This window comes from Halichoerus grypus, chromosome 11, assembly GCF_964656455.1.
Source record: "Halichoerus grypus chromosome 11, mHalGry1.hap1.1, whole genome shotgun sequence".
Lineage (NCBI taxonomy): Eukaryota > Metazoa > Chordata > Mammalia > Carnivora > Phocidae > Halichoerus > Halichoerus grypus.
Window position 1 is genome coordinate 44,663,474 of NC_135722.1, and position 14,907 is coordinate 44,678,380.

The following is a 14,907-nucleotide window of genomic DNA, read 5'->3' on the forward strand; positions in this document are numbered from 1 at the left end:
CTGAACCCCATACTTTCAGGATCTGTATGGAGGCTTCATCATGTAGGCATGATGGATTATTAACTCACTTTCCAGCCCGTCTCCTCTGTTCCAAACTTTGGTCTTTCTGGTGACCAGCCATCATTCAGGGCCCACCAAGAATCACCTCATTAGATCAAGAGATGCTCCCATCACCCAGAAATTCCAAGGCACTTAGGAGCTCTGTGTCAGACACTCCTGTCACTCAGGGAATGACAAGGGTTTTAGGATCTCCGTGTCAGGAGCTGGGGTCAAAGACCAAATATGAGCAGAAACCAGGGGCAGAGACCAATATATATATTTCTTATTATTTGACAGTATTATTATTCGTTCCCATTTTACCAAAGAGGAAACTGAGGCACGGAGAGACTGTAACATCTGTTCAAGGCTGCTAGTGGCTTAGCCGGGGTTTGAACCCAGGTAGTCTGGCAATAGAATCTGTGTTTGTAACCGCCACCACGCTTACTGCCTTGAAGTGTCAATTTGTGACACTCTAATGGGGATGGGGACTGCTTGAACAGTATGTAGCACTGGGCCCATCAGTTCGTCTGAGTCGGGAAAGTCTTCTCTAAATGCTGGTAAAACTGTTTTGCTGAACATAAAACCCATTATCGAGGCAGAGAATGAGGCCTTTGCTACAGGTAATGTTGGGATATGAGGCAAGGTGGGTGGGGGTGGGTAGCATCTGGAGAGGAAGCACCATGCTAAGGACAGTCTCCAGATGTATCTGGCCAGGTGGATCTTGCTTCATTCTCAGTGCCCTTGGGGACTTCTGTCCCCGGAGGTGTCCTTGGATTTTGCACTTTGCTCTTTGTATTCTTGGGTTTGCTCTTCCAAGTTCTAAGCCTGACACTATGCTTGGCTTCATTCCTGGACTGGAATGTGGGTGATCCAAATCCTGCCCCACCCTCTCTTCCATCATTTCTGGCTGGTCCTTTCTTGGTGCTGAAAAATGCAATCTGACCCACTTTTGTCATCTGACTGAAAGGACCATTCTATACTCAGGGTCTTATACACAGCAGAAGACAATGAGAAGGAAAAAAGTCCATCCAGCTGGTTGCTAGGCTTTGTTAATTCATTCATCCCACAAACATGTATTGAGCTCCAAGGATGTGCCAGGCACCCAGTAAAGCACCAGACAGAGAAACCTCGAGGAGCTTACACCGTAGCAGGAATCCAGGTGGAAGGTGGTGGGAGAGCAGGGCAGGGGATCCCAAAGCTTGCTGACCATCTCCTGGTCTCCTTGCAGAGGGGCCATTCTTGCAGGTTAGGAGTAAGTCAGGGGCTGGACTTGAATGGCCCACGGAAGCCCTGTTCTGTGGTCTCTGAGGCAGGGAGGCAGGACCCAGAGAGGCGTCTGCAAGGAGCCTCCTTTTACCAATTATGACAGCCCTCCCCTGAGGAAGGGAGGCTGTGGGAACTGGAAGTGTGGCAGTTTTATGAGCCTCATCTGGGCTTTTTGGTCTGTGCAGAGAAAGGACAAATTTCCTCCCCTGGGGAAGGGAGGACATGGGAACTGGAAGTGTGGCAGTTTTATTAGCCTCATCTGGGCTCTTTGGTCTGTCCAGAGAAAGGACAAATTTCCTCCAGGCTCCAGGACAGTTGGCTTTGAGGGAAATCAAAGTGCCATTTATTCTCCTTTCATTGTTATAACAAGCACCATCCAGGTGAGAAGACCCAGGAGAGACAGGACGTTGGTGTCTTCCTTGGTGATCCTTCTGGACCTCACCCCAGGAGGGGCCTTTGCCAGATCTGGGCAGGGGTTTGCCTTCTTGCTTTCTAGGTTGGAAAGACACCCAGGCCTCATGACTGAAGGGGAGAAAAGCTGCATCTCAACCTGGGGGCTTTCCTCCATCCCTCCCATCCCCAGATGCAAGCTCCAAACGCTCCTGTGGCTTTCTCGGTGTGCTTGAGCACACACAGCCTCTCAGTATCCGCCCTCCTCCTCCTTATCTGTAGGCTCCAAAATAACCCACCAGGGGCAAAAAGAGAAGAGGGGAAAAACAAGTGTTATTGGGGTGTGGACCTCATTTGTCAAAACTCATGAAATTCACTTAAGATCTGTGAATTTTACTGCATGTAGATGAAGCATCAGTTTTTTGAAAAATGAGGGTGTAAGAAAGAGATCAGGGAGGTCTCTGCCTGCGGGATGGAAAGAGAAGGTGGAGGCAGCATCCTTGGGGGGACTGAGAAGATGGGTTGTGATTGTGGGGGAGGAGGATCATGGGGGCTTGAAGACAGTCAGCAGCTCAGGGCAGGAAGGTACGGGCAGGCCCCCACCCAGTGGCAGCAGGTCGAGCAGGTGGCATATGGGAGCCCATTGTTCCACAACAACAGGTGCACGCCTCATTCTTTTCTGCAGGCCATGGTGGTTATTTCTGACCAGGAGCTGCGGAAAGTGGAAGGGACGAGTGCCTGAGCTAGTGGGCATTTGGGTGTGGGTAGGAGCAAGGGAGCTCCGGGTGGCAAGCTTCAAGGCTTAAAGTTGCCATGGCAACTCTATGGCCTACCTCCAAGGTAGTTCAGGGCAGAGCCTCCAGCAGGTACTATTCCTGCCTCTCGCTGGGAGATCCTCAGAGGCTCCTGAGTCTGTCAGTGATCATGTCACCTTTCTTTCCAGTGTCCCCTGAGGTCCTTGTCCCTCCCTCCCAGGGGGTAGGGTGGACTGGCTTTTGGGTTGACTGGGGGGGCTCAAGCTTGAGACAGAGTGATGAGGGTATGATCTAAAGGGGGTTAGACTATTTTCTGCAGTCCCAGGAGGGAGCAACTGGGACAGATGCACACACACACACACACATACACACACATACACACACACACACACACACCAGCTCTATTCCTGAACTGGAGAGATCCTGTATGAATATCCAAGTAGAAAGATCTGGAATGGGAATATAGCAGAGAGAGAACACAGCATGGAGCCAGGGGCTCAGTCCCCCTAGGAGCAGGTTAGAGTCCATCCAAGGTGACTGGGTATTTGCTGCCACCACTGGGGTGTGGCCACAGGTTTGCACGTATGAATTGGAGGGCTGTAGGGTCCTCATCTCTGGACTTTGTGGGCCAGCAGGGATGGTTGGGTATGTATAGTAGACAGAATAATGGTCTCCCAAGGGCGCCCATGTTCTAATCCCTGGAACCTATGACTATGGTCTGGTACATGGCAAAGGAGAATCAAGGTTGCAGATGGAATTAAGGTTGTTCATCAGCTGCTTTTAAAATAGAGAGATTATCCTGGATTATCGGGATGGGCCCAGTGTAATCACAGGGCACCTAAAAGTGGAAGAGAGAGGCAGAAGAATCAGGCCAGAGGGATGGCAGTGTGACAAGGACTCCACCAGCCATTGCTGGCCTTGAAGACAGAAAAGAACCATAAGCCAAGGCAAGGGGGCAAGCTTTAGATACTGGGAAAAGGCAGGAAAACAGATTATCTCTGTGAGCCTCAAGAAAGGAACGTAGTGCTGCCAACACTGTGATGTTAGCCCCATGAGACCCGTGTCAGACTTCTGACCCCCAGAACTGTAAGATAATAAATGTGTGTTGTTCTGAGTCGCCAGGTGTGTCGTGCTTTCTTGCAGCAGCAATATTAGTATTAGGAAACTCGGACGGGGCACAGCCCGTAGCACAGAATCCCGAGAAGGCTAGAGAGGCTGTGCTTGCTTTAATGCTCTACTGTCACTGTGTTAAAACTCAGAATGATTTGTGAATACCACCATCTTTTCCCTTTGCACTGGGCCCCACAAATTATGTAGCTGGTCCTGGGGGACAAGGGGGATGGCTCAAGGGGGAGCAGCTGGGATCATGATTGCTGGACCATGTGGGAGTTGCTACCCAGGGGCTAATGATTTTTACTAAGAGCTACCACTTGCTCACTTACTGTGTGCCCCGTGCTGGGCAGACTGCTTAATGTGTATTTTCTAATTTCACTTTATCCTTTCGTCTCTTGGAGGTAATTATTATTATTTCTGTTTTATATAGGAGAATACTGAGTATTTGTCAAGTTAAGAAGCCCTACTCAAGTTCCCACAGGTGGTGGGTGGCAGAGCCAGTATTTTTAGCTGGGTCTTGTGTCTTTAGGACACTGCCTTGGCACGCTTACCCTCCCCGGCCCAGGCGACTTTTTCTGGTTTGGGATCGTAGCTCTATGGAGGTGACCCAGAGATCTATGGAAGATGTGTCCTCCATGAGGGCAGCTTCCAAACAAAGGGGAAACACCCTTAGTAGTGATTCTGCTATTGCATTGAAAATGTTAACCACGCACAGTGGGGCGGGGCGGGGGGGGCAGATCACACTCCTTTACTAAAGCACTGTGGGAAAACAGTTCTGATTCTTAATGTTAAGCTCATTATGGGCCAAGAGTATCATGTGGGCTGTTCTTAAAGATAATATAATCTTGAGCTATATTAATAGAAATATAATGCCTTTAAAAAGGGGAGGTGATAGTTTTGTCTATTTTGCCACTCAGATGACAAGCGCAGGATTGGATTGTAAGGGATATAGAGAAAGGAGTATGTTCAGAGGAGAACGAGTCAAGAGAAAAAGTGGGGAACATGACAAACAGATGCAGTTTCTGCTTAGATTATAGAGTACTATAACAAGCGGGTTGATCTCCAGCAAGTTCCCCAGCCTCTCCTATGCCTTGATTTTCCTATACACAAATTAGAGATGGTAATATTAGAACACTGCCTGACACATAGCAACTGCTATTTAATTTTTTGTGACTTGCATCATCTGGGTCTTTGGTCTGTAAAAGAGATGGCTTGGGGGGACATGACCATGACTTTAAGTCCCCGGAGGACTGCTGTGTGGACTAGGAGCCACATGGGACAGGCCATTGGCCCCGGGGTTAGGGGAGAGGAGAGCCAGGCAGGTCAGATGGAGGGATTTCTCCCAAGCCCCAGAGTTCTGGGCATCAGAGGCTGGAGCCAGGTCTGATGGAGAGCAAAGATGCCCCATCCTCCTTTTTCTGACCTAAGGGGCCCACCTTCCCCCACCGCACCTTCTCCTTGCCTGACCTGCTCACCAACAAACTCACCAGACGGAGATGCTCAGTCCCTGATGTGCTTTCCCCAACAGCTGACTTGTTCCCTGGGCCACTGTCCATGGGATTTCATTTCCCCTGGATTTCTAGTAAGATGTTTTAGGAACAAATGGTTTCTCTGCTTCCTGTCAGTTGTGTACATTTCAAATGACTCTTTTCTCTCTTGTCTTACTTACAATCAACATTGATACAGCAGATCCTTTCTCCAAATTGGTATAATCACCTGTAAGATGTTTCTAGGAGCTCTCCCTCTGGATGAAAGCTGAACACTTTGATGATCACATCTACTTAGTAGTTTACCTGTCTGTGGTTTCTGATCAGATGGGCCTGTTTCTCTCGCCTTGCAGACGGTTAAAGCTCCCAGTTCTTAGATGTCTGCTGTCTCTTCCACAGCTGAGCCAGGGGGATATCCCCCCACCCCACCCCCGCCTGGGCTCCATTTACTGCTCTGGCTTATCAGAGGGTAAGAGAAACTAGATAACATGACTAACAGATGAAGCTTCTGCTTAGATTATAGAACGATGTTTAAAACAAGTAGGTTGCAAGGCCCGGTCTCTCATTTACAAACTGGTTGACCTCCCACAAGGTACCAATCCCCTTTGTACCTTTCTTGTAAGATAATCCATCTGTGTTGTTTTCAGGCACCAAGTTTATAGTGATTTTTTATGGCAACTCTGTTCGTGTGAGGAAATCATACAGGGTACCGTCAGCGACTTACTGTTCAGCTCAGCGATTCCTGCTCTGCCAGGTCATGCTGGAATTCCCACCCACAGGCCTTTCATGGGCCTGAATCAGTTCTCCTGTTCGTCAATGGAGTATTTATTCATTTGTTCATTCAGCCAGACACCCAGGGGCTCCTGAGTTTCCACTCTGTGCTGCGCGTGGTACGAGGTACTAGCCATACCTGGTGAGTAAAGCAGATGTGGTCTTGACCTCATGCAGTTTATAGGCTAGCGGAGATGCTGGTGTTTGTTAAATACTCACATAAAAACATGTTGCGATGGCTTATGAGTGGCATGCAAGTAAGGCGGAGGAGGCTGTGAGAGTCTGACGGGGGAATCCAGTTGCAGCCCAGGAATCTCAGCGGGCCTCTCCTTCCTGGGGCTCCTGCGTGCTCTCGGAGCAAGGAGCTGAGCTCACGTGGCAACCACAGATGGCTGGGGTTCTTTGTAGGCTGATGTTCACGCCCAGTCACGTCATCACACAGCCGGAAGCCATGTGTTCAGGTGTGGAGGAGGGGGGCATGGTTCAGGACGGCCCAGGGAGGCCCGAGCCTGCCTCCTCCTGACTCACGTGTTAGAACACAGTCTCTAGTGGTGACTCTCTGCATCTCCAGCTCCCTGACCTGTCCTGTTCCAACCCCATCATTTCTACAGCCCCAGACTCCTGCTTCCTGCCTCCTGGGGTATCTCACGTTCAACCTTCCCACGAGAGAGGGCTGGATCGGGTCACAGGTCCTTCTTTAGTATTGCCAGATCTGACTACACACAGCTCCTGGGCCAGGCTGCCCTATATGCTGATGGCCACGCTGTTGGTAGCTACGTGGAGCTCAGGAATCAGGCTCTGGTCCCATCAGCGGTGGGCCAAATGTTGAAGCCACAAGACAGAAGACCCAGACCCCTTTATACCAGGAGTCACCGGGATGGTTTATCCCAAATGGGAACAATGCACCAGGAAGAGTTTCAGGGCTCACGTGCCCAGCAGGGCTTTATCTTCTTTGCACACATCGGACACACAACATCCTCTCCATCTTTCATCAGATAGCAGCCTGGAGTGACTTCTGTTTTGCACCCCCCCACCCCCACCAGGTCTCTAGCTTGTCACAACACCATTGTTTTGCCGGATGCATCTCTGGGTGAGAGTGGGAAGGAAGATACAGACCCTAGTTTAGCAGGGATTATGAGTATAGGCTTTGGAGACAAATGAGCCCAGGTTTAAGCCCTGGAAAGTAACTGAACTGTCTTAGCCCTATTTCCCTCATCTGTAAAATGGGGATAATGGTGTTTGCCATATAGGATTGTAGGAAGGAATAAATGGGGGGGGGGAGTAAAAATATCCAAACATCTCTTAGCATGGTTTATGGCAAATCGTGAACACTCAGAAAATGGAAATTATTACTATTATAATTTCCAAATATTCTACAGGGGGTCCGTGGGCAGTAGGGGGGGCAGGCACCATGCAGTCTCTCAGGTGCAGAGGCCATGGAGATAGAGATGCCAGCCAGAGGGAGTAAAAATTTTGACTATCCTCATGCTCAATGAAAATCTCCTCATTGCCCTCATCTGTGGGTTTCATTAAGTCCAGCAGATTGGACGGAGGCCAGTCTGGGAGCCTATCTCATCTGGAAAGGTCTAGAAGAAGCCAGCAGTGTACCCAAGTGAGGTCAGAGGAGGAGCAAGCAAATCCTGTGGGTGCAGGTAGGGGAGGGGCTGGGGTGAGGACACTGATGATCTCAAAGGGCCAAGAGGGCTGTGCTGACCCTGGGACCAGGCTCTGTCCAAGGGTTTATGTCCTAGGTGGTTAGTGGTGTCCCTGAACCCTGTGTGCTGACCACGGCTGCAGGGGAGGGTGTCTTGGGAGAAGCCTGGGAAGAAAGAGGGGCTAGGGACACTCAGGGGAATGGGTATCTGGGCATGCCATTTTCCTGCTGCTTTGTCCAGGAAGACCCCGTCTCCACTTGGAGCATCCTGGCATAGTTGGATCTGGTGACCCCTTGCACTGGCAGGCAGCCTCAGCTCACATTCGACTTTAAACTTCATCCTGGAAGAGGTCTACCCACTGCTCCCACCCCAGGTCAAGCAGCCTCCCCATGAGTTATCACCCTGATGGACTGGGAGCTTGTAGATTTGCCAAGGTCGTAGGGAGGGGAGAATCCACTGATGCCACATGGAGGCGTCTGGCCGCTGTCCAGGGTGGTACCTGGCCGCTGGGAGCCAAGGTTGGTCTCACTCACTTGGCCACTGCTTCCCTGCCTCCCACAGGCAACAGTCGCACTGAAGCTCTTGATATAAATGTGCTTTCTAAGCAGATCAAAACAGTCTCGGGGAGCTCTGCCGAGTGGCCTCTGCATAGCTGCTCCCATCTCGCATCACCTTCTGTGTGCAGAGATCGATAAAGTTGAGTTTATCATGACCATCAATTCCAGCTTATTAGACAGCCGTAGTACTCCCCTCTCAGAAATGCCTTGTTTTTATCTCTAGTGGAAAATGGCTCGACTTTGAACAAGAATAAAAGTAAAAAGGGAACTTTTATGGCTTAATTTTATAGGAGAATATGCCTCTTCTCAGTATGAGTAAGGAACTGGTCCTGTACAGTCAGGCTTTCTCCAGAAGCAGCAGTAGGGGAAGGCCAGTTGGGCCTGTGTGGCTCCTCTGACTCTCAGGTCCTCTGGGCCTTCCTGGGGAGGTGAGCGGGGACGAGGGGGTGCAGAGGCAGACACCCAGAGCGGGTGGGGAGCAGGCGCTGGGAGCAGAGGGTGTGGGGCAGACCCTGGACCCTGGAGGGTCGAAGTGCTGCGGGAGAGCATCTCGGGTGTGGATACATTGGCAAAGCTCTGGGGGTGGGGGCGTTCGGCAGTGCTGGTTGATGGGTGAATCGAGTGGCTGGACTCTGGAGCAGAAGTGCTGGGCTTGGGTCTGGAACAATTCTCTTCCAAGGTGGTTCTTGAATGTGTATTCCCTTTGAAAGCCTTGAGCTGCCCTGTGGCAGGCAGGCTCCTGTCCTGAGTTCAGTGTTCAGCAGGGATGATGGTGAGTGTCACCAGCAGGTATGTGGACATCTCGCCTGACAGGCCGTTCTTCCTCCTTCTTTTTGCCTCCTTTCTCCAGCAATGCAAATTCCGCTTCAGTGCGTCGATGTGTGTGTGCTGGGGTCTTTGAGAAGGTAGTACCAACTTATTCAGCAGATGCTGACTGAGTGCCTGCTGTTGGCTAGGCACTGTGCTGGCCAGTGGGCATGCGGCCGGGAGCAAGCTCTGTCCCTACCCTCAAGAAGGCTAGGGACACAGTGGTCTACTCACAGGGTGACCGACTGTCCCACTTTGCTTGGGACTTTCAGTGCTGAAACTGGGAAAGTCGTGGGCAAACCAGGACATGTGGTCACCTTGTGTAATCATGAGGGCAGTAAGGGGACATTTCATGTGGCATTTGGTGGTGACCAGGTGCTGCATGGGAGGGCAGGTTTGCAAACCGATTCTTGAATGAGGTGTCTTCTTTTCACCATGTGGGAGATAGAAGATCCCGGATTTTACAAAATTTTTGAGAGAAAGAACAACTGAGTGGTTGTTTCTTCTGCCTTCCTTATTCTATGATGTGACATGGAGAGAGGTAGAGTGGCCTGCCCAGGGTCACACGGCAAGTTGGGGTGGAGCTGGGGCTGGGTGGCTTCATCCGCTGCCCAACGCTCTTGTCCCACCTTGTCTTCCTTATCCTGCCCACCCTGCAGCCTTTGCCCAGCCACACCCATATTTAGGTTAGGCTCCAGTAAATGAGGGGTGAGGGAGGGGGCCTCGCAGTGTGGAGAGAGAGAGGCCAGGGCAGCGCCGCTATTGCTGGGAGGACTCTGAGCAGCGTGCAGGAGAGAAGGGGAGGAAAGAAGGATTTAAGGAGGTCAGGACGTTTGGCCCGGAGGGACCACTTAATTACAGTTCCAAGAATCAGAGAGCTGCCCGAGACTTGAATGTGAGGAACTGGGGCCATAAATTCAGGGGAGGAAGGACCCGCTGGTGAAGAGAGGCCCTGACTCTCCAACACAGGGAGGAGATTTGCAGAAAAAAAAAGGAACATGCTGGGGTCAGTGGTGTGCATATAAAATTTAGGCTTTCCATAAAATCAATAGCCCTGTTAGTTTTGTTTAATTCCAACAACCTACTGTGTGCCAGACTCTGGTTTAAGGGTAAGAGCACAGTAGCAAAATAAAGCCCCTGCTCTTGGGGGGCTGCATTATAGGGGGGACAGACAATAAACAGGTACCAATACGATGCACTACTCTAGGTGTCTGTCATGTTCCAAAGCGGTTGTGTATAACAACCTTATGTTTGAAAGAATCTTTCATGCGAAAATGGTGATCAGCAGAGCTTAGCTTATAAAACAAACATAACATTTCCATTCTGTTTAAGACCATCAGGAGTCGGCTCCCCGGCCCTGGGGGTTCAAACCATCGGGGTGGGCATGCTGATACTGGGAGAGATTAAACTTGGTCTCCTTGGGACGGGGAAGAGGAGTGGTTATGTTCAGAAGTAAGAAGGGAGGGCAGTAGAGGAAGACAGTTAACCCCCAGCTCTGGAAAACACCTATGAACAACCTGGAGCTCTAGTTAGCGGGGCTCTGAGGCCCCGGGGAACCATGGAGAAATGTTTCCAGACACGGGGGCACCATCTTCATGCTAGTGGGGCTAGTGGGAAGGACAGCGAGCGTGAACCCCTGCACTGACCTTATTGGGAGCTGTTCACTATACTTTATAAAAAAAATAAAAATAAAAATAAAGGTCATGTACCAGCAGTTTGACCATATATAGTATTATTTTAAAAATGCAATTAGCAAGCAGGTTGTCTGTTAATGCTTTTGTCAGTTTTCATGCCTAAGGAAGGGCCAGCTGCCGGTCTTGATAGACATAAATAAGCACTGCTAACCACACACCTTCTCATGGTTCTTATAAAAATCCCATTCACGACAACAAAAAAAATTTTTGGAAATGGTCAGGTGAGCTTAAAGCTTCTAGGCTATCTCCTTCATTCAAGTCCCTCCCTCTGCTTCCCTGTCCCCTTCATCCCTTCACTGCACTTACGTGAGCCACTTTCACCTGTTGCTTCCCCTCCCATCACCGCACTGTTCCCTCGGCCCCACCGGGCCTTTGCACGGCTTGCTTTTTCAAACCATATAAGCTTCTGACTAATTCCCCCTCACAGAGCCCTTCCCTGACCACTCCTTCTGAACAGCTGCGAAGGCATCACCCTGGCCTCCTACCCTGCGTTTCTTTTCATCTCCGTACTCGTATGAAATTGTATCATTTCTTTGCTTCCATGCTTACCTGTTTGCCCTGTCAAAGTCTAAGTGCCCTGAGGATAGGTATTTCGTCCACGCCCTGCCTACAGTAGTACCTGCCTCATGGAAGAAGCTCAATAAATATTTATTCCATTAAATACAAGAATGAACGCCTTCCAACCCAGTCTGTTAACCTGGTGGTTTTATTAACATTGTAAGCATGAGGTGGATTCGGGAAAAGTTCAACTCTTCCCCTTCCTCCACCCCTCTTTGGTGAGAGAGAAGGAGAGCTGGAAATAGAATGGGAGAAGTTTCTGTAAATTTCTGGTAACCATAGAGACGGTGATTTTAGTTTATTAATCTCCGGCTCTTAAGCAGGCTGGGGCCCCATGGTGATTTCTCCAAATTGCTCAGCGCTGGTTATCCTGCAGCCTTCCTCATTAAGGAAGAACCGGCCCATTCCTATCCTGCAGCACTTTAATTGCCGACAAGCAGAAGCTGTGTGCTATTATGCTCATTATTGCATGTTCTAACCTGGTTGCACCTCCCACTTTGGAGGGAGCCCCTGGAGCCGTCCGTGGTCAGTGGTGGGAGTGGACAGCCTCCTCTCTGAGCCCACGGCCTATAATTTCTGCTCTTTGCTTTCATTCAACTATCCTGAGTCAATGCCTTCTGGAATAATGGTTCCTTTCAGCCAGAGCAGGGCACCAGCCATGGTTTCCTGCCCGCTAAGGCAATGTTTGCAGCGGTTATGCGTCTCTCTTCTGATGGGGAAGAACACACAGACTTTAATTAAAGGTTTTGCTCAAGTCCTTTGGGTAAGAGACCTCCAGTGACTTCAGGGTTTTAGGAGAACTCGGGGGGAAATGGGACAGTTAGAGGCAGTCTCTCCAGCAACCATTTTTCCTGGAGGGAAGATCCCTGGTGTAGATGTCAGAGGCCAGAGTTGGGATTCTATCTTGGCAGCTGACTCGCGTGGTGGGGACTCAGTCTCTCTGAGCTTTAGTGCCCTCATCTGTGAAATGAGATTGGACTTGTCCTTTCATCACTCATTCGTGTGGAGACTCTGAGTCTAGTTTCAGCCTGGTTCTGGAGGTTGGATCCTGGTGATGAATGAGAAGTAGGAGAGGCCCCAGGCAGTATGCCTTCTGGAGTGAGGCAGAGTGGCTTCTGGCAGTCGAAGTCTCTGGAAGGACACATATTTCTGTCCTGCGGCAGATCATCAAAGGTCTGCCCTCGCCTAGATGTTGCCTGCCATTTTGAAAATACTAAGACTTCCCTTTGGTTGCCTTTTCTATCCTAGTGGGTTTAGAAATACTGAGCCGTTCTCCCAGTAAATACTCAGCGACCACATGCTGGGTTCCACGTACTGCCCTTGGCGCTAATTGTACAGCTATTCAGCTGGGATAGCCATTGACAAATTCAGACTCTGGGGTGGATCACACCAGTTTTAATGGTGTGACCCTGTCTGTGGCACACTTAGGGCTTGTCTTCCATATCAAATAAGAATCTGGACTCCTGAGCCCTCCGGCAAAGTTGGAGCCAAGACATGGGGTGGGCCGGCCCCAGGGGTGACCCCACCTGAGTCACTGACAGATCTAAGAGCCTGGCTGTTCTTTCTAGGTGCCGCAACCTCTCCTTCCCGGAGAGCCTGCCAGAGGTGAGCATCGTGTTCATCTTCGTCAACGAAGCGCTGTCCGTGCTGCTGCGTTCCATCCACTCAGCCATTGAACGCACGCCTCCACACCTGCTCAAGGAGATCATCCTGGTGGATGACAACAGCAGTAACGGTGAGTGCCCGAACTCCCTTGGGCCCAGTGCCCTGCTCGGTGCCTGACGTCCGAGCAGAGGCTTCAGCCTCGGGAGCGGGGGAGGGGTCTCATTTTCTTAAGGCTCTCCATGACTGCTCCTTCTCTGAGACGTCGCTTCAGAGATGGGAGGTTCTAGATGGCCACTGCTCTGAAAGGTTCCCTCCGTAGGTGTGCCCTCTCTGTATCCCGGAGGGACCCGGCCCCCAAGCCTTTCCTTCCTGGCTGTGCACGGTCCCCTGCAGCATTCTAGTGCAGTATAAGGCACATAGCCCTGACCTCCACCCCCACCGCGTGCACAGTGAACATTCCCAGGGACTCTTTTCTGGGAGGCGTCAGTTCAGTTTGTGGTGCTCCTTGGCCTCTGTCTGGAAGACAGTTCGTGTTGTCTTAGCAGTGGTGCTGCTGGTGCAGGTGTCGAGGGGGCTGGTGAAGGTGAAGGTCACAGTGGTATTGATGGTGGGGCTGGTAGTGGGTGTGTAACACGGCGACAACAACAGAGCTGCTGGAAGTCTGTCCTCTTTGCTGGATGCCCTGCTCCCTGCCCTGTCTGGCCTTAGCAAAGCCCCAGGTGGCCCGCAAACACTAGTTGAAGCCCCCCTCCCCATGCTGTCCCCCCTTCTCCAGCTGCTACCAGCTACCTCTTTCCCTTGGTGTGTATTTCAGGGCCTCTGATACCTATGTATACCGCCCCTGTCATATTCTCCCAACTTAGAGACCAGGTACTGAGATGGTTTAAAAACCAGTGCTCTTGATAGGATGATTAAAATGGATTTGCTTTGGATAATGCATGATTTTAAAAACCAGACCGCTGGGTCACAGGATCACAGAGTCCCTGAGCCTGTGTTATCTTTAGTGCTTTCTCTGGTATCAGGTAGTAAATTTTCCAGTGAATCAGCTGCTGTAATGAGAAGTTCAGATGGGCAATTTGTGTTTTGTTATCAATTAAAGCTGAAACATATCAGATAATTGAAATATATTTAATCTCAATAAGCGAATTTTCTTTTTCATTTTCTCATGTAGTAAGAAGTATAGGAGCAGTGCTGTGAAGCGGATTTTAGAGCTTTCTGAGGGGCAGTGCTTATGAATCACTTGACTCTAATTGTTCCATGGGTGTGAAGGAAGGAAAAGACATCAGAAGATGGAAGCAAATAGGCAGCATAGTTTTAAAGGTGATTGTCCGTTATGAGGGATATGGGAAGGGGCCCAGCTCCCACTTCTTGAAGCTACTTGCTATTACCTTGCTTGTGTCCATGGAATGGATGCCTACGAGAGCTCCTATCCACCAATGGCTAACACCAGAACAGCTTGACTAGCTCACCCATGCACCCCACCTTGCTCCACCCGGGCCTGCTAGCCCCTCCCCTTTTAGAAGATGAGAAGGCTAAGGATGAATGAGCCATCTCTCCAAGGGTGAGGACTTCCCCTAAGCAAGAGGCATCCTTAGGCCCTGTTCTGCTGTAGGGGTGGGTATGGGGATCGAGGGCAGGTAGGCCTAAGTTGGGCTGGTGAATTATGGCTTGGTTTCAAGCCAGGGTGGCTCTGAGGATGATGGTATGTTCCCAGGGGAGGGAGGCAGAAGGAGCAGTGGGCCGGGAGCAGTGGGATGGCTCTTCTTCGGGGATGGGGGCTATCAAACCCTGAACTCTAGGGAGTATGATACTGATGGTATGGTTAAATATCTGGACTGTGGTGGTAGTTACACAAAGCTGTATGTGACAAAATTGCACAGAACTACATACTCACACCCAAATGGGTACATGTCTTACTGGAGAGATCTGAAAAGCTCTGCAGATGGAGGCAACACCCATGCGCTCATTTTGATATTGTACTATAGTCGTGTACGATGTCAGTGTTGCAGGAGGGCTGGGTGAAGGGTGCACAAGACCTCTTTGTACATTTCTGTGTACTTTCCCGTGAATCTGTAATTATTTCAAAATATAGAGCTAAAATAAGCAAACCTCTCTCCCAGAAGATTCTGATTCAGTAAGTTTGAGGCGGAATCTGGCCATCTCTGTTTTTAAAAGCATTCTTAATAATTCTGTTGCATAGCTGTGGTTGA

At 50.2% G+C, this 14,907-nt stretch overlaps 1 protein-coding gene across 2 annotated transcripts in view; it reads left to right on the top strand.

Moving 5' to 3' along the window:
• Positions 1 to 14,907, top strand: part of GALNT18 (polypeptide N-acetylgalactosaminyltransferase 18) — a 348,769-nt gene that overhangs the window by 180,912 nt on the left and 152,950 nt on the right. For both annotated transcript variants that reach the window (XM_036087930.2, XM_036087929.2), the window contains exon 3: positions 12,661 to 12,827. In XM_036087930.2, the coding sequence (XP_035943823.2) occupies positions 12,661 to 12,827 (167 nt within the window). The remainder of the gene's footprint in view (positions 1 to 12,660; positions 12,828 to 14,907) is intronic.